The sequence below is a fragment of the Mugil cephalus genome, chromosome 7 (assembly GCF_022458985.1).
Source record: "Mugil cephalus isolate CIBA_MC_2020 chromosome 7, CIBA_Mcephalus_1.1, whole genome shotgun sequence".
NCBI classification, from domain to species: Eukaryota; Metazoa; Chordata; class Actinopteri; order Mugiliformes; family Mugilidae; genus Mugil; species Mugil cephalus.
In genome coordinates, this window is record NC_061776.1 from 16,934,219 (window position 1) to 16,953,543 (window position 19,325).

General features: G+C 42.9%; 1 protein-coding gene across 3 annotated transcripts in view; it reads left to right on the forward strand.

Moving 5' to 3' along the window:
• The window catches only part of gpc5c (glypican 5c), a 93,906-nt gene that overhangs the window by 36,498 nt on the left and 38,083 nt on the right, over positions 1-19,325 (forward strand). For 2 of the 3 annotated variants that reach the window (XM_047590239.1, XM_047590237.1), the window contains exons 4-6: positions 2,826-2,989; positions 4,100-4,156; positions 4,771-4,893. In XM_047590239.1, the coding sequence (XP_047446195.1) occupies positions 2,826-2,989; positions 4,100-4,156; positions 4,771-4,893 (344 nt within the window). The remainder of the gene's footprint in view (positions 1-2,825; positions 2,990-4,099; positions 4,157-4,770; positions 4,894-19,325) is intronic. The other variant, XM_047590238.1, reaches the window with a different exon arrangement.

The following is a 19,325-nucleotide window of genomic DNA, read 5'->3' on the forward strand; positions in this document are numbered from 1 at the left end:
GGACATGTATTTAAAATTCACTGAGTTTAAAAATCAAACTTTTGGGAGTTGCCCGTCAGAAGTTGTGAAATGTAAACCCTTGCATATATATGATTTGCTACTTACTGGGAACATTATTAAGGATATTTAAAATATACATTGGACTGAATGTACTGAAAATTCTCTTGAGCATGATATCTATGCTAGTCCACCTAAATCTGCAATTGAGCTTCAAGTTGCTTTATGTCAGTCCTCTATACTCCTCTCTTTGTAAAGACAGCATGCCTCCCACTGGAAATTATTCACTGAAAATCATCCATTTTCCCAAAAACCTGCACTTAATACGTTTAAATAAATTCCTTCAATGTCCTCACTGTGTACACTATATTTGTCTGGATAGGCATGAATGTAAAATCAAACTGTTTGGTGGAGGCATACAGCCACAGGGCTGTAATTTATGTTTCAGTATGCTGCTGGGGTATGTTATTATGTGTTTAGATTTGAGGTCCCGAGCAGTGTGAAAGGCTCCCCTTTACTCCTCTTTTTACACTTATTATCTTTGTTGTAGAGACTCCTTCAAGGAATGTACCAGCTTATTTTTAGCCCATAGTATACCCATGATAATCATTTGCAGAGATAATCAAAATTATTTGTAACTCCCAAACACACAATTCAAAGACTGAAGCAGAATCATTCCAGAAGTGCATTGTAAACACACAGTGTGTTATAGGGCAGTTTTGGTTCTTGTCAACCATTTGCACACATGTCTCTTGCACAGCCGGTCAACCTCACTGCTTTCTTACAAACACACACACGCCGTCTCTCTTTCCCCCTCTCGCTCTCTTCCATATGCACGGTGCGGCAGACCTCCCAAACACAACAGTCTGGACATGATGTCATGGGGCATTTTGCTGTCTGAAATATGTGTTATGAATCTCTGGAATTTGATTTACAGATTCTTTTTTTTTTTTCTTCTGCTGAATAAGGAGGAGGCAAATGAGTCTCTTCTGCAGCATCTGCAAGACGAGCCAAGTGTACATTAAACTCAAGTAAAGATTTGGGCAAGTCTGTAATTACAGGACGTATCAATGCCGTCTTGCCAGTCTTGATCGCTGGGCCAAGCTATCCAACTCTAATTTGGAAAAATCTGCTTGGTGCGACAATGAACTTAAAGGCTTTGAAGCTAATAAATGTCTGAACACAGGCGGTATGCAAATGAGATAGAACAGCAATCGTCCACAGAAGCATTGCAGCACATTTGGCTTAGTGTGTTGACAGGCTAGATGGACAAAACAGTTGCTATGTTCTATCTTTTTTTCAACACCACAATGTAATGTGGCGCGCGTGTGTGCTGCACCGCGTTTGCCTCTGCATGTGTGGCTGGGAGTCGCTCTACCACATGTGAGCATGTTTTATGGGTCCACAGGGAATTAAGGTTAATGCAGTCAAAACAGCCTTCCGCGTGGCCGATGTCTCCCTAAAGGGAGCGTTTAAGAGCAGAATGCAGTTGAGAAAAAGTTTGGAGAGAAAAGCCGTAGTGAAGAATGAAACGCAAACAGTGCAGTAAAGAAGAAAACCGTTCAGGTAGTTAGCTGTGGTGTTATCTCAGATTCCCGAGCCCCTGACGGTCCCGCTGCTTTGGGAATAGCCCGACGTCATGTAAAAATGTCCACATATACGTGAGATGACAGCTCTGCCTGACCCCGGAGGGAATGTATATTTTTAGCAGAACGGCAAGACACATTTTGAGACTGTTAACACATATTTCAGCTGCTTCCAGACTAATCCAAACCCCTGCCATCATGCGGACTCGCCCCTCAGAGCAGCAATTTGAACGCACATGCTTGCCCTTAGCGTTCCCGGATTATGTATTTGTTTGTGAATTCCATTGTTTAGAGCCACTCGCAGGATGTCGTAAACAGTGACATTACTGGAACATGAGAACAGATTTCAAAATACACTGCATAATTCAGCCCTAGAGTAAATAATCGAATACTATTCTTAGCAAAGGAATGAGGTTCATTAGTTGTGGTATGAGTCTGTTTGCATTACTGTGCATTCAAATGACCTTGATTATGAAGAATTAGACGACCAGTGAAGTTGACCTAAAACTACATCTCTATTTTTAGAGATAAAACGGCTACATTCTGCTACTGAATATTACATAGTCCTATTGGATGCCCTTACACAGTAGAGTGACTCAGTGTATAGGCACCGATCACTAAAGTTATTCAGTCAAGTGCCCAAGAGCTATTGCAGTCGGTCTCTCTGCCTAATTGAAGACCATGCTGCGCAGAAGCTTTTAAGCCAATGAGATGTCATTGATTTTACCTCTCAGTTCGAGACACACGCCCCTTTATTCTCATGACCCCGCTGTCTCCTCCTCTCTGCTTCTGGCTTTAATAGCCCACTGGAGATTCTTGCCATCGCTGCCAACTGCTCACACATGCATTCACGTCCATGAGGTAGTGGAATGTTCTACATTTACTGTCAGCCCTCCTGGCAATAACTCATTCATCGCAGCGTTTTCTTTCATCGCGTCTTTCTTCTTCACGCCCCCTCCGTTTTACAGTGTTGTCCGTTACTCTGAGCCGCTCCATAATTCCTTTTTACCTCTCTTTTTCATAGTAATCATTCCGCTGAAATTTACCGTGCCGCATTCCTGGTTTTGAATGGCTCTGGCATCGGCCTGAAAAAAAAGGGTGTTCAAATAATTTATTTGCGTGTAAATGCTTTCGATTGTGTGGGTGTCAGTTGGTGGTTTGGAAGCCACCCTGAAGCTCCACCCTTACTTTTATTTGTTTTCTTAGCTTAACAGGTGTGCGTCTGCTTCGCTCTCCCCGCAGGTGGACAAGGTGTGTGGCCTGTCTACGAGTGAACCCACAGGCACGCAGCCGACTAGCACAGAGGTCGCAACCTCTACGGTGACCTCATCTTCTCCTCTTCCATCTGCCGCCTCCTCCCAAGCTTTACCGGAACAGTGGCCGGGACAGATAGCCCACTTGCGGAAGTAAGGCAACACCAACTGATTAATTCAAGAAGATTAAAAAGTGTACTGCTGCCTGTTGTTTTTATTTTATTGGCAAAAATGCAGTTGTAAATTTTTGCTTGTTATTTAGTTGCACTGCTCAATGGAAAGTGAATTTACAGCAAGTGAATATATGACTTACCCCGGGATCCCGAGAGTGGATATTCACAGCTGCTTTCATATGGTTAGCTAGACACAACGCTCACCCACACACAGTAGATGTAGAGCCTGGCACACAAAACCCATGCCCTCCACCTGGCCCACGAGGCAGCCATCCCATGCCCACAGCAGCTGGTAGCGAGGGGGGAGTGCGGGTAAGATTAATCTTGACGGGACCAGCAATTTCCTGTTTACCCAGACGGCCATACCACCAGCTCTGCACACCAGCCGGCCTCGGCTTAAATAGCGCCACACACACGAAAAAAAAAAAAAAACGCTCACAGACACTCTCTTGCAGTGTTGCCTGCCTGACCTTGTCCCAAACCATGAATCACTGCACTGATGCCGGCCTAGCTGACAGGTCTGGGCTGGCACTGCCACCACCATTCATGGCTACACAATCCAGCTCCCTGCCTGCTGCCAGTGCTGACCAGAGCACATGTGAGTGCTGACCACTTCAGAGTCACAGCAGCACGCAGGGCAGCAGAGTGTACCACTGAAAAATATGAAACATGATAGAGTAGAGCAACATTTACATTTCTTCTTAATGGGGAATAAAGTGAATCAGGGACTCGAGCCAAACTTTCTTTGGCTCTCTGGTGAATATTTAACGGTTTGCACGTGTGCAGATGTTTGCTTGTGTTTGTTTATCGACTTAACACAGGCATTGCCTTACCATTATCTGTTTTCATTTTTTATGTGGTTTGGGGTGTAAAGGTTATCGAGTTATCTGTGGTGTGACCTGTCTCTGCATGCGCATGATTAATCACTCTCTTCCAGGGTCAATTGACTGTTTTTTTCTCCCTCTTCCCCACGTGTCTTGTCATGTCGTCCTTTTGTATCCTTTTCCTTTCTCTCAATCCCCCTTTCACCTCCCTGCATCCTCCCTGCTTGCAACAACCTCCTCGGGACTCCAACTCCCATCATTCACAGCTCATTCCCCCTGAAACCCTCCAAGAACAATAAACATAGTCTGAGAACGCTCTCTAGGTAAGCATGCACCCAAGGGACTTATTGGTCTCGATCCCTCACACCGGTAAATGACAGCACATACAGTATTGCAGTGGCTTGTGTAAACCACATTCAAACAGTTTATTAATTGTGTTTTGCGTGCCTGATGCACATTTTATGTCTTACAAAACCCATCATGCGTCGCTCTTGAAGAGTGATTTCACTGACTGACTCAGCACATAACATCCGGTGACCCCCGTTGTTTTGGCTCTGCCTCATACGTGGCAACGTGTGTGTCCGATGCCATTGTTTTCGCTCAAGATGACAGTCCCAATATTGATAACATGTGTTTGCGGATCTGGTGAAGCAAGCACTTTACCGCACGGCGTAGCTGAGAAAAATGTGCTGATGCAGTGAAGTGGTCACATTCAAAGCCAATCATTTTCTGTCACCATCAATGTCATCACGTGCATTTATCGCAGAACCGTTTGCTGGTGGTGGAACTGTGCCAAAGTACTACGTTGAGAAGTGTGTCCACCAACCTTAGTAAAAAGGCAACCAGCTATGCCACAATTACATGCGTTCCAATATGGCTATCGATAAAGATATTCATAACGTGGGTGTTAATAAATTTTCATCTTGTTTGACCTCAGGGAGTTCTTGGTGTACCTGCAACGCTACAAATCCTTCTTTGCCGCGTTGCCAGAGATGATGTGCGATGGTGAGAATGTAGTGGACGACTCCACTTGTTGGGGAGGAGACGGTGTTTTGCAAAGGTAAGAAAGCTGCGCTCAAGAATTCTGTTTGTTTTTTTGTTTCGTTTTTTCACTTTTGACCTAAAAATGCAGGGTCCCTCAACAACATCCCCCCAGCTGTCCTTGCATTGTCTTCTGCTACCATTGTTCTTTTCAGATTTCATAAGAACAGTGTATATTGAATGACGCTGGCATTAAGACCTCTCTTGCTGTGAAAGAATTTGCTCTTAGACTTAGGAGACTGTTTGTATCTCATTACAGTGTTTATTTTCGTTGTTTATGAAACTACTGACCACAGAAGAACTGGTATTCACAAATTAAATCTTTCATTTTCTCCCGAAGACATTGCAGTTATGGCCTTCAGCCATCATTTCAAATGTGTCACCCACAATTGGATTGCCCTACAACTGATCGAACATTTTGTTGTAAATGGAATGTCTATGAATACGCTGCTGTTGTTCTTCAAGTCCATAGGCAGACAGAGTGACAAACTTTCCGACGTAACATTTTCTGCTGGGCTGGCTTCCAGGCTAGCAGAGTGCCATTTGACTGTGGGCATTATTTCTTTGTGAAAGCAGCGCTCCCAAAAGTTTCTCTATTTACTGTAATTAGTCTTAAGGTACAGACACGCTAAACCAACTGGCAACAAAGGCCGACTGTGACGTTGCGTCATGTTGTCTGTGTCTGGACCAAAAAGAAGAAGTTAAAAGACGACAGCCAGCTTGCACAAGTTCATACCAGCAGGTGACAGTAGTCTGGATTGATCTTGTCCTGCATCATTCTGAAGAGTTCGTCTAGATTGTAGAGGATCATGTTGTTGTGAAAGTATCTGTGTATTGTGTATGTTATCTCTGGACCAGATACTGGTGACCTTGAGGCAACATCAAATAAGATTTCATTAGGACTTTAATACATGGAAAGCATTGCTTTGAGAAATATTAGATTTGAACAATATTTTAATTTGAGAAAAAGAGACAAAAGCCTTGTCAAGTCTTATTTGTTTGTGGTCTTGTGTAGGATAATGGCAGGCTGTGAGTCAGCATGGCTGCCTGTTGTTAATCACTGCAGCAATAAGGAAGTCATTAAATCCATCTGAGTGAATGCAAGCAATAGTTGCAAGAGTCTTGTCTCTTTTGTATTAGAGTCAGTTAATGAATTGTTATCTGTGTCGTTCTCTATATTTTGTCTGGATTGTGTTTCTCTTCTGTATTTAGTTTGTGCTCATTTATAGAGGTGGTCCTGAAACCCTTTTCCCGCTAATGGTTTTGGGCTCACTGTTGTGCTGACTCATCCAGCTGAATCTAGTCTTAATTCCTCCACCAACAGGCCACAATTATGACAAGGTTGCACTCTCTGATTTCAACAGTGGCCTTAAACTGGCTCCTCATACGACCTCAGATCCTGGCCCTGCTGGTATTGGTTTTGACAGAAGAAAACTAAGGGTCTGACGGATTGCCCTTCCCCAAGAGTATTTGTCAGATCATTCAGACCTTGTTTGTTTCGCTGGATTAAGCCATTCATTATGCTTTACATGATTGCATGTGAGGATATTATGCACAGGAACAGATGTCTTGGATGCCAGAAACGCCTGTTTTACTATCCTCAGTGGTTGGCAAATGCATTTTGTTAGAGATATTTATGAAAAAGTTAGGCATGTCTCCAAGCCTTATTATTTTGTTTTAGTTTGGATCTCTTCTCTTCTCTTCTCTTCTCTTCTCTTCTCTTCTCTTCTCTTCTCTTCTCTTCTCTTCTCTTCTCTTCTCTTCTCTTCTCTTCTCTTCAATAATGTTCCCAACTGGAAAGGAGCTGCCAATGACGGAGACATACTGAGCAGACCACCCATTCATCAGGGCCTGTGACAGTATGTCAGCTTATGAGCACAGGGGCCAGCCAATGTGTGTGCTAGGTTGATGATCAGTAACATATGAGAGAGTAAACACAGGGTGAGGCAACCATGCAGCACCTAAAGCACAAAAAGTGTCTAACTAATATTGTCAAGATCCGTCGTTGTCTGCATTTCATGCCAGTCCCCTATTTCTTTCTCCCTCTGTAAATGACCGTGTGCTTGTCATTTCGCTACCAAGGGTTCTGGGTTTTCAACAACGGTGCTAATGGGTTGTAACGGTGTGTTATCACACACTCCCTGGTGAGTGCCGTGCCTTTGCTTTTGGTGTCAAGTGTTATGGGTTTGAATAAGAAAACAGTGCCCTACTGAGACATTTGGCACCACTCATAAACCGTTCAGACGGGCCCTCTCTTTCATTACATCTGACTCCGTTGGCTTATATTTGAGAGAAAGGAGGGCAGCACTGGGCATGAAAAGGGTTGGCGTTTCTGGTGCCGTGGTGCCCCCTGTGCCTCCGTGTGGCCCCGATGAGGGAAGCATGGTGGAGTGTGGAGTGATGGTGGGGAGGAGGGGGGGGCCCTTGGCAGCATAAAGACTCATTGTGGCGTCAGTGGAGTGGGGCACAGCCCTGCCGTGGGGACCCCCAAAGCCTGGAGGGGGGAACAAAGACCCTCCTATGAGGCTGCATGGGAAAGACTTGGACATCACTGCCTGGACCAGGCCTGGGAAACGCCAGTGGAGATGAGAGAAAGGAAGATAGCAAGAAGTGCAGATGAGAAAGGATTTTAAAGCATGTGCACGCGCAGCTAGCATGATCCAAAATGAGCATTGTAGTCCATTTCAGTCTTAACTTCCTGTGTGGTGGGCACAAAAAGCCTCTGAGGACTTGCGGGTTTTCCCCATGCGCCGGACATGGACTCACATACGCACACACACTCATGTATCAATCCACACGGGATCCATATGGTAGTCAACAGCTGGAGGGTTATTCATTCAGGCACAAACATAATGCGCTCAGGCTAGGAGACACACGTCCACATGTGAGAACACATATGCGCGCACGCACGCACACAGAGGCAAGCTTGTATGTTGTAATACTTCAAAGCACATCAAAGGCACTGGGGATTGAAATTCCCTTCTTTATTCACCATCTGATGACAGAGTGGCAAGCGTGGAGCAAGCAGTTGTACGTACAACTAAAAGTACGTGTTGGCATGTGTTCAAACATCTCTGAACATTTACACCATCACATGTGTGAATACTTTCTGGAAAGATAAGATCAACCGAAGTTACCACATTCTTTATTTAATTTAACCAGTTACTGTATATATATAATGCAGTATTACCCCACCGCTTTAATTAAATTAATTGCTGTTCTTGTTGTTTCTTGTCTATTAGAGAAGCTTTTGACACATACTTTGACACAGATGGCGTGTGCATGTTTTGAGTTTATGCTGCAGGTTATAGCCACTATTTGGCATCGTAACGGCCTTCATTAGCCTGTTGACTGAAGACACATGAGGAAGTAACCCTAAGGAAACGATCATTAGACAATATCCCATTGTTACATAGTTACACAGTTACACACATTCTGGGTGGAATAATATTCTGCTTTCAAATACAATGAATTCGCCCTTAGTCTTAGATGCCTTTGTTGGGTTACAAATATTCTTGATGCAGGTGGTTGAAGAACAATGGATAGATGTTGGCATGAGCAACCAGAGCGCTGAAAGGAAAGCACTCCTCGCACAGCTAATTGAATTGAAAACGCGAATGGCATGTAGTGATTGGTGGCTCAGTAAAAGGAGGGGTCACAGGCTTGGCAGACTTTCTGCTTTTGGTCTATCTGTAGCGTCTGCAGCACTCGCCCTACAGGAGTTTCAGGACAATTTATTCCTCAATTCATCACTCCTGACAATCGGGAGAGAAACTCAGTGCAGTTTTGCACGGAGTATTTGATTATGTGACGTGTTTACAAATCCCTTCTTAAACCCTCCCAAATTGCTCTCTGAGTCATCGAGCAAAATCAAGCTTGTTTGATATTCAGGATCCAAAGTCTGGATGATTACGTTGTTACTTTCACAGTGATCCATGAGAGAAATTAATCTCTGAGGACACAAAGCTACTGATGGTGTTGTCAAGCAACATAGGCCTCTAGGCTAATGTTAGCTAATCCACTTCAGTATTGTCATGACTCTGTCTAACCAGTCATTAACCTTTAAAGGTTAGTTTTTATCCAAGTGAGTTCATCTTTTTCTGCAGCTGTTGCTTCTTCGTACAGTATGGTGGATAAGTATACTCCATTTGTAGAAATGGAGCCCCAAACTTTCAAGGAACCTCCACCATGCTTCGCTGTTGCCTGCAGACTCTCATTATTGTAGCGCTCTCCAGCCGTTCGGTGAACAAACTGCCTTCTGCTACAGCCAAATATTTCAAATTTTGACTCATCAGTCCAGCGCACCTGCCGCCATTGTTCTGCACCCCAGTTCCTATGTTTCCATGCATAGTTGAGTCTCTTGGCCTTGTTTCCATGTCAGAGGGATGGATTTTTGACTGCAACTCTTCCATGAAAACTACTTCTGGCCAGACTTCTCCTGACGGTAGATGGGTGTACCTGGGTCCCACAGGATTCTGACCATTCTGAGCTAATGGCTGCTGGACATCTTCTGATTTCTAAGGGAAATAAGCTTGATGTGTTTTTCAACTGCTGCTCTTAGTTTCCTTGGCCGACCACTGTGTCTATGATCCTACAAAATCCCCGACTATGTGCAAGTGTACCCATAAGGATTGATGCTGATTTGAAGGCAAAGGGTAATAACACCAAATATTGATGTGACTTAGATTTTTCTTTTTTTCACTCACTTTGCATTTTGTAAATTTATAAAATAAACAATAGTTTTTTATATATTTTTGAAAGCAATCTTAGTTTACAACTTGCAACTTTCATTTTTTCCACACCTGCACATTAATGTACACTATCCTATGAGATCAAGTGGATGTGTACTCCCTAATCTGGCTAGATAACCTGTAGTAATATCTCATAGTATGTGTTGTACTATTGATTTCAAATTGTGTAGCAGCATCAGATATGATTTAAAAACTCCTGTAGTCTCACTTTACTGTCTTTGTTCTGGTGAAATCATATGAACCAGGAAGAAGTTGGCATTCAGATTTGAACTTAGCTAGAGAATAAAGACAAGGAAACAAAAATGGGGGCATACTAGACACACAGTGTGTTATGGCCCACTAACTCTTTAGTGGTCCACTTGCATTGTTTTGATTTATGCACTATATACACACAGCACACTGCGTGATCTGTATAGAGGGGAAGAACCAATCTTCTTCTTGCCTGCAGTGAGAAATAATAATGCTTGTTTCTCAACACACTTCCATCTATCTCTGTATTGACCTATATGAGGAGGGACATTCAGTTCAGCTCCAAGATCAAATCCCTCAATAGTGGGGAATTATCATTTTCCTTCGGTATATATGTAAAATGTTTGTTCACAGTGATTGGACACCGAATCCCTTTGGTGCTCGAGTGTGTCAAATTGCGTTCAGATTGCTGTGGATGACATTTTAAAATGAGTGGGTGTGTGCCGTATCGATGTGTAATGTGCTCTGCTCTCTTCGATAAGAATGGAGAATTAATAACTCCTCTCCATTCTTTGGGGATGATTGCAAGGTTTTGGGATTAGCTCAAAAGATTGTCTGCACACAGTGCATTGCTGAGTGCTTCTCAATGCCTTGCATTTTTATAAGGTTATGACAATCTATTTGTTTAGCATTTTGACATCTGGAATCTATTCTGTTATTGCAGGGAGAAACGAGGAGAAACGGGGAGAGAGCTGCACTGGGCAAAGCCGTCACCCCTCACACTCCCGCACACTGTCTCTACTCCTTCGAATCACATCCAGTCGTAGTTACATTTTTTTTTCTTCCCCGCCTTCTCTGTGTCAGTCTCCTGGGTCAGGGGAGCTTAGTTTGAAAAATGCAAGTGAATTTGATAATGAAACTCTAGCAGAGGGGACAATAAATTAATTACTATATGCAGAGAAAAGCCATGCAGTGCTCTGTGCTGTGTGTTTGGTGAATATGTGCCTAAATGCTTGTTTGGTTGTGGTGAAACAACAGCAGAGTGAACTGAAAAGAGTTGATATAAAACAGACATGATGAAATTGTGTGAAAGTAATGAAATCATTCAATTGAGATTCAAAGATATAATGGAAGGTTATTGTGTATCCACCAAAAATCATCCCAAGACTTTTGCCATTTTTGAAAGGATATCGTCATCTTACAAACTATTTCCATTTGCCATGAATTAAAGTGAGGGAGTTTATATGCACTCTTCTGGTGAACGCTGTACACACGTACAGCCTCCGCGGTCAGTCCTTTCCTCTGTGCTTCCCTCAATTCCGCTCTTTTCTAATTCAGTGGCCCATTCCTTTCCCATAACCCTGGGCTTCTGCCTGGAACCTCGGCATGACCCTCTCTACGACGCTTTGACTCTCACTTTGGGGCTGCATCTCTGTGGTGTGTGCACAAGAGAGAGGAAAAAGAAAACAACAGCGATCATATTTCGGTGTCTTTGAGTTATTTATTCCCTCTAGAACATCTTGGAATTGTGTGAGTTGGGTTCATTGAATTTCTAAGCTGGGAAAGTCATGGAAGATGCTTTTGTGTAGATGGTGCGTAAGGAAATGTAATTCTATCAGCCTCACTGTACAATTACTATATTTGCAAATGTGGCTTTTAACGTGCCTCTGAGTGAAGAGTGTTTATGTGTTTCATTGTCTTCAAGTCGTGGTTTTATAGTGTGTCATGTGCACGTAGCACGCTTCCCTCCAACTCCTTTCAGCCTTGTTACCGTCACTTTCATGGAAAGGACACAGTTTTACAGCTTCGCTCTTGTGTTCTGCGTCCAGCCGATGGAGTGGCTTGAGCTAATATAATTAAAATGGCACAATAGTTTGGCATGTTTTACTGGAGCAGTTCCTACTGGGCGAGGTAGACATAGTGTACTCACTAACCTCTGTGCCTGCCCACTGGCAAGGCGTCAAACTCATAGCAGGAGAGGAGGATGAGAAATGGAGGGATAGATGTGGTGGGGACGGGGGGGAAGGAAGTGTCAATGAGAAAACAATGGATAGAAGGAGAGATGAACTCGTGGATATTGAGGGGAAAATGAGGGATATAGGTCAGTGGCAGCAGGAAGCAGTGGCTTTAGGAGAGCCCTCTGTCTTTGTGGCTTAATTGCCTCTGTGAGCCTGTTTGAAGTCCTCAGTGCTAGCGTGTCCGGGTGCCAGCCAACAGCAGCCTGTATATCACTGTCCTCTGTGTGTGTTTGAAAGCCTCTCAAACATTTCTCTTCAGTTTGACACGCATTCTGATGTGGCGCACCACAGAACAAAGGACAGACGTGTTTCCCTTGATGTCAAAACTACGGATAATATTCTGCTGCACGTAAACAACCTGCAGTATTACGTATATAACAAAAGTCAGGGTGAACTCTACATTTTAGACGGACTTTTATCTCTTGTCATGAAGTTCCCTCGGAAGACACCACAGTTATGCAGCGGCTGTTGGCTGTTGAGTGCTTGTTGATGTTTGGAGCCCAGTCTGTGATATGTGTATCTTGTTTTTGCAGATATTAGAGCTGTCTCTGTATGTCTGGATGCTCGTGGACTTTGTAAAGGAGTCAGTTTACTTCCTTCCTTTTTAAGTCTTGCATACAAAATCTGATGGTATATCACGCATCAGATATCATGTGGTTTGAATTTGTGAAGTTGGAGTCGTGGAGCAGCACCACATGTCCACATCATGATGCCGACTAAAGTAAGAAACATTTGGCACTTGCTGAAGTGGCGAAGTGTGACTTTCTAGCGCAGTTAAAAGAAGAAATAAAAATAAAACTAGTTCTCAGGTAATGCAGCCCATGGTATGAGAAAAATCCATCAGTTCAAAGGCAGAGAAAATCCACTTTCAGACCTTTGCTTTGATCCAGACATGCAGCTCGTAGCCGTGTGGGCGCGGGATTACGACCATATAGACCATCACACTATTTCTGTGTCCTGCAGACACGCAACAACACTCGCACAGTGTGCTCACGCCTGACTTACGAAGCCAAACCTCTCTGTCGCAACTATTTTTAGGGGTACTGTTATCCTTTTTCCCAGGAGCTGCAGCAGACTTTTAAAAATGTAACGCTGATCTTGATTGCTTAATTTTTGTGTTTTTGTTTTTTTCATCTGAAGTTGAAGTGAATATTGCATGATGCAATGTTTTACCTGGATTTCTGTATTTGGGGCCCACACTGAGCACTGGCAAGATGCCCTGTAGGGTTTTAGTGTGAATGTGTGGATAAGTTGAAGTTTTCAGTGTGTGGTATTTACCATAAGAGTGAGAATCTGAACCAAGTCCAATTGCAAGTTTAAGCGTTTAGTCCCAGTCGTCGTTCACCCCACCGCAAAGGTATGCGAGTTTAAAATGAAAATGAATGACAGGCACGGGAGGAGAGGGAAAGCTAACAAAACCAACTCTGTACAAACAACAAAAGTACAGTATGCTACTGTGGAGGCTGTTGTGTGAGTGTGTCAGGGATCAGCAGTGTGTGTGTGTGTGGTAACCTGAAACCACAGGGAAAACGTTCCTAGAATTCCGGGTGGGTTTGGTGTCGTGGCTCGCTCACTCGAGCCCCCTGAGTGGTGCTGGGAATGCGGCCTCTGCACGGAAGAGGTACCAAATTAAGGGAAAGTCCCGCCCTATTTTCATACGTTCATATGCACTTTACATTGCTGCCAAACCAGCGCAGACATATTTGTTACCAACTAGTTTCGTCTAGTTAAGGTGCAGCGTACATACTCATCAACTAATGCATTCTTACCGATCTTTACTAATCCACTAGTCTTTATTAATCTGTTTACCTGCACGCAACCGTGTCCCGTCCTTTGCTAAATAACTTAATTTGAGGTCGGGGAACGTAGCTTGAAAAATTGGCGTATCAATGTCTTGCACACAGTCGGGCCTGATTGTGAATGAGTAATGTTGCATGGAAGGACTAAATGTGAACTGGACCTGGCTCATATAGAGCTGCCAGATTTGACTAGGCTTTGAGGGTGCGGACTTGGCCCATCCATGAGGGAGAATCGGCTCTATTTAGCAGCGCTCCGGCTAGCTTTTCTGGCCAGTGTTAGAGGATTCGGGCCAAACTGTTTCGCCATGCGGTCATCATCGCTAGATAACAGTGGCTCGTTTATCAGGTAACAGGCCTCATCTCACGGTCTACGACTTCAGACGTAAATTATATGTGAGCCAGACAGCTTAACGCCTCAACACGACATTTAATTGAGTAGTCGTCCCTGTAAGTGTGGGTGATCTGACTGAGCACAAATGTTGGTCGTGTATAGCTGACAGAGAAATCAGGAAAATGCTAAAAACACTTAACTTTTTGAGCTTCTGAGAGCGTCAAACAGACATGTTCATATTTAGGAATATGCTAGTACCAATGCCAGTAGCATTACCATGCCTCATTCACCCAAGGCTAAATTCACCCAAAAAATAACACTTTATTACCAGTTTACAAGTCCTTTTTTTGGTGAGCACCACAAAGACGCCAGTAAATAAACACTAAAAAGAAATGTTTTCCATTTAAATTTACTATGGTTGTTTTACCCATCAAAGCCCACATCGTGTCGTTCATATTTGAAAGATTACATGCTTGTTACGCAAATAAATGCAACCTCAGATTTTATGGCACATTTCAAACACAGAGGCTGTTCAAAGTGCTTGAGGCAAATTAGCGGCATCAGAACGACTTTCAAAAACAAATTTAAGCCAGGATCAAATCAAGTAAGAACAATAAAGTGTGGAGCACATGAGAACATTACCTGTTTTTAATCCAAAAAATAAGAGTAAAACAAAGGCAACTGGACTTGTTTGAGTTTTGTTGGAGAATTTTTTTACCCTTATTCATGTGTCGTCTGAAAATTGAAAGTGACTTGGGCCCTTAAAATCTACTCTGTAAGCAGCTATAAGCCGGTGCAAAGATTTAAGAATAGGGTTTATATGCTCGGTTCTTCTGGTTCTTATCAGGACTCTGGCAGCACCATCACAGTTGTAGCTAATAGCTACTGCATATACTTATTCATTCAAGACAGTGGCCTTAAACTATCACCACATCCACGAATAATCCCAGAACAAAAGAACTTGTGTTGAATGTCATTTATTAAAATGCATGGAAGTCTGTAGAGGACTTTGCACTAATCTAGTAAAAAGTGATACTGTTAATGACCCCGGGGACACATTTATTCATCTATGGTTGAAACCTCTTAATCCAAACCTGGAATTCAAATTACTGACTCACTTATAATGACGGGCACCATTTCCAAACTGTGGCTGATTGATAGATAAGTCTGCTTATGACAAACTTGATAGTTATGCCTGGGATTTGTGCCAAGAAAGCCATTTTGTCCACATGTTTGTCAATGCTACCATCTGCCTGACTTCATTTGGCTAACAGCTCCCTAACCTTTGCCCTTCTTCGCTCTGACTGCAATACAGTCAGTCTCTCTTACTCCTTGACCTTAGCAGCAGTTTGGATAACATTGCAGCATATAATCCTTATATGTGTTATTCTGGTGTCGGGTGGCTTCACTTGGAGCACGCTCATTATCTCTCTATCTACAATATGCTCTCAAATGTCCATCTTGCTGAGTGTCTGGGGACCGTGTCCACATGTTCGTGACTGTGCGTGGGTGATGACTATATACGGATTTCATATAGGCCTAATAAATGGGCTTAAGGGTTGTCTGTGGGTGCCTTGATTGTTTGTGCATGTGTTCATTTCAGAGGACCGTATGAGCCGTGCTCCCACGTGCCCTTTTCAGCAGCAGAGAATCTGAACCCTGACCCCCCCCACTCAACACCCACGCAAACCCTCTCCGCTTCATCAGACTGGGAGGGTGCGTTTGCATGTTTGTTGCCTCGGGTCCGATCTACAGTATGTTTGAGTTGAAACTAAAATGTTTTCACTAAGTCCTCTTTGCCTACACTTGCACCATATACAGTTTAGATGTGACGCCACGTCTCCCCCTTTCTGTGTTTGGACACGTCTGCGATACACTTGGACATTTTTGTGATTACAAAACCAACTTGTATATACGGATGAGAATTAAACACATAATGTCTGGACGTACGGTATGTTCGGCGGTTAACCCCAAGACTGGTTTTTACTTAACACTGGAGCTGTCAACCTTAAGCAGTAGATCACGCCATTCTGACCTGGATTAGACAGACAGACAGACAGACAAACAGGTGGTCGTACCACACCAGAGGATCATGGTCCACTCCACCCGTCTGTGCGCTGGGGCATAGTTTACTCTCCTGGCTCTGCCCCTGCCTGCCCTTGTCTGCCTTCCAAACACCAACTGCCCCTCCAGCTCCCCCCAGACCTCTAACCTCAGTCATCCGTGCCCTCCTCGGCATGTAGGCATGTGGCTAGAAGAGGGGATAGATTCATCACTGTATGACGGGTAAAAGTTTTCTGTCTTTCTATCTTTCTTGTATGCTTTTATTCTTTCTTACTTTCTTTTACTTTCTGTTACTTGTAATAGATATTATAGCATCTGTCCTGGAGATCAGAATTAAAACCAAAATTCTGTCTTTACTTTCTTTTCTGTCACATTCTCTGTCAGATTGCACATCACTTTGTCCCTTTGTCACAGATTCAGTGTCATTCGGCTTAGCTGCTGGGAACTTGTGAATTATAAATTGGCCAGTGCTTCCACCTACTGGCAAAGTGGTGTCATTGAAACAGGGATGTACTTTGCCTGTTAAGAGGTTTGGGCTTGGGAAAATAAGTGTTTTGCATAAAGCAAAAAAAAATATGTTGGACAGACTTGTCTGTGCTATAGTAATAGGTGCCCTTGGTTCAGTAATTTACACAGGTTAAAGGATTAAATTTGGAAATATATAAGGAAAACAGCTCAACGTGTCACATTTTTACAGTCAGAACTGTCAAGCCAGAGTTTACTGTAACTAATATTTATGTCTTTTTAAGCCGTGAAGTTACTTTTGAAGTTAACCGCTTGAATTTGAATACAGATGAGGCTGTTTGTGCATGTTTGCAAAGGCTGTTGTTGGTTTGGGGCATATTTTTCCGGAAATGATGCTCGTCCGCATGCGATTTTCGTGTGTGGGCATGATTTTTCTTGCTACTCCGAGCTAATGGAGCTTCGTAGCGTTTTCCCAGAAATCTGTGTGGTCTGTTGACTCAGCCTGCAGTGCGTCTGCTGGTACATCGAGGCAGGCGACACATTGAGGTGGGGAGCAGTTACACCCAGTGACAGACAGAGCCGGGACAGTCAGGCCTGGGAACGTCCTCAAAGCAAACCACGAGCCAATTATAGTTGTAATCTATGTAATTGCCACCAGAGACTATTAGTACTTTTAAACTATAGCTATGCTCTATGTTTCCATTTGTCTGTCTGTACCACTTGAGACTGACAAATTTAACTCCTTTATTTTGTAATTTGTTTAACTTCCATGTAACCAAGGAGTCACATAAATTTGTAGTTGTGGGTAGAGAATATGGGAAGTGGCTCGAGTGCATAGCTGAAAATACTTTTTTTGCTTTGATGTTAAGCATTTACTGTAGTACAGTTTATGTTCAGCACCTAGTGATACTTGAGTGTTTTGTTTTGTTGCAGATATAAACAGTTTTCATCAGACATTTTATTACATTTCAGCAATAATCTTTACTGTACGTTCACTTAGGTTGAAAGTTTTGCTCTGCATCCTTTACAGGAAAAACGTTACGTTACTCTTGATCAGACTAATGTCAGCATTATTAAAATCTGAAAGATGATCATAAAACAAGAGAAAACGTTTGAGTAAACTTGTTTGAGTTGAAATAGCTACATTTTAATCGAGTTAAACATCTACAAGCACAGACAAAACTGCCAAACCCCAGAATGAGACAGAGACCAAGGTTTAAGCATTAAAACGCTGTTAACTAATGTCAGAATGTTCTCTCTGTAAGTCTTCTAAGAGCCAATATACAAGGTTCAAATGAATTGTTCTTCGTTTCCTTTCGTCTGTTCCCTTCAGGGATCATGACAGTGAATTAACTGCTTCCATCTTGCCCTCTTCTCTTTATCCTCTTTTCTTACACCACGTACATTCACGTCCTCCTTCACTTCATCCATAAACTTCCTCTTTGGTCTTCCTCCAAACCTATATATTCACTATCCTTCCTCTGAACCAGAGGACAATGTTCAAATGAATTGATGTTGTTAAAATATATTGTATATATTATCATACTGTACTGTGAATACTGTATGACTCTAAGCTTGTTCTTAATGATGGATGCTGAATGCTTTCAGTACATAGTACTGGCCACACGGGTGCAGTGTGAAAGCATATTTTGTTAGATCTGCAACTTAGCCGGGAGGCATTAGGCTTGTACTCTAATTTTATCAATTTATATTCTTTTTTTTATTTTTATTTTTTTATTTATTTTTTTTTTGCTTGACAAAGTATCTCAGCCCTTTAGGAATGTGTAAGGCAGAACTGAGTACGCAGAGTATGCTGCAGCTGATGGCTCATAGCGTGTACATTATATTCTTCCGCTACTTGTGATTTTTCTAGAGGCCATAGGGATCGAGAGAGACACAGCGTCTCGTAATATAAAGAGCAAAGCAGGAGCAACAGCAGTTTGTTGCCAAGAGCAAGTCACTTACACCAAATTAATTCAGCTCTTTGCAGTTGCCGTGATTGTTAGATAAATCAATACATGTTCATTAGCCTGGAGTAGCATTGAAATGAAACATGCTTGGCGATGTGTAGGCTAGTAATGGACTGATGATGAGCCGAGCTAGATATTGTCTCACCTAGCTTGAAGATGGAAATAAAAATAGATGAATATAATAGCCCTAATGATATCAAACACCTCCCGGGTACATGTAATCACACAGTGTGATTACAGCTAAGTATATGCACATTCTAAGTGAAGTCTAGTCAGACATCCTTTTCCATGTTTCCATTCCTTTTTTTTTTTTCCTAATACAAAGTCACTGCCTTCACCCTTATCTCAGTTTCTATTCCAGCTTCCTGACTATCCTCAGGGTTGACCCAGGTCACAGTGGCCTAGACAGCATACCGATACATGACTAGGCCTGGGCTGAGTCCAAAAGATAGTATAAGTTGTCGTGGCCTACAGCCGAGCTTGTGTGATGTTACAAACAAGGACTAGACTCACATTTTATATTTAATATTTTAGTCTTAATATATCCAGGGAATATACCCATGGTTGCCGGTGCTCACTGAAAACTCTCACTAGAAATATAGCTGGGTTTTCCTTTTTCTTTTAGTATGTTCATTAATTCGGCACTGAACATCTTGGAAATCCCTGCATCAAATAGCATTCCAGACTGCTATTAGCAGTGGGCCACATCTCCACAAGCCTATGGTCTACTGGACCAGAAGGGACTGGGGTCCAGTAGCTTTCATCTTCATCCACCAACCAATCTGATAAGAGACATCCAGTCAACAGCCACCAAGCCTGATCACACAAACAAACTCTGAGACAAGCAAACATCCAGGCTGCTTC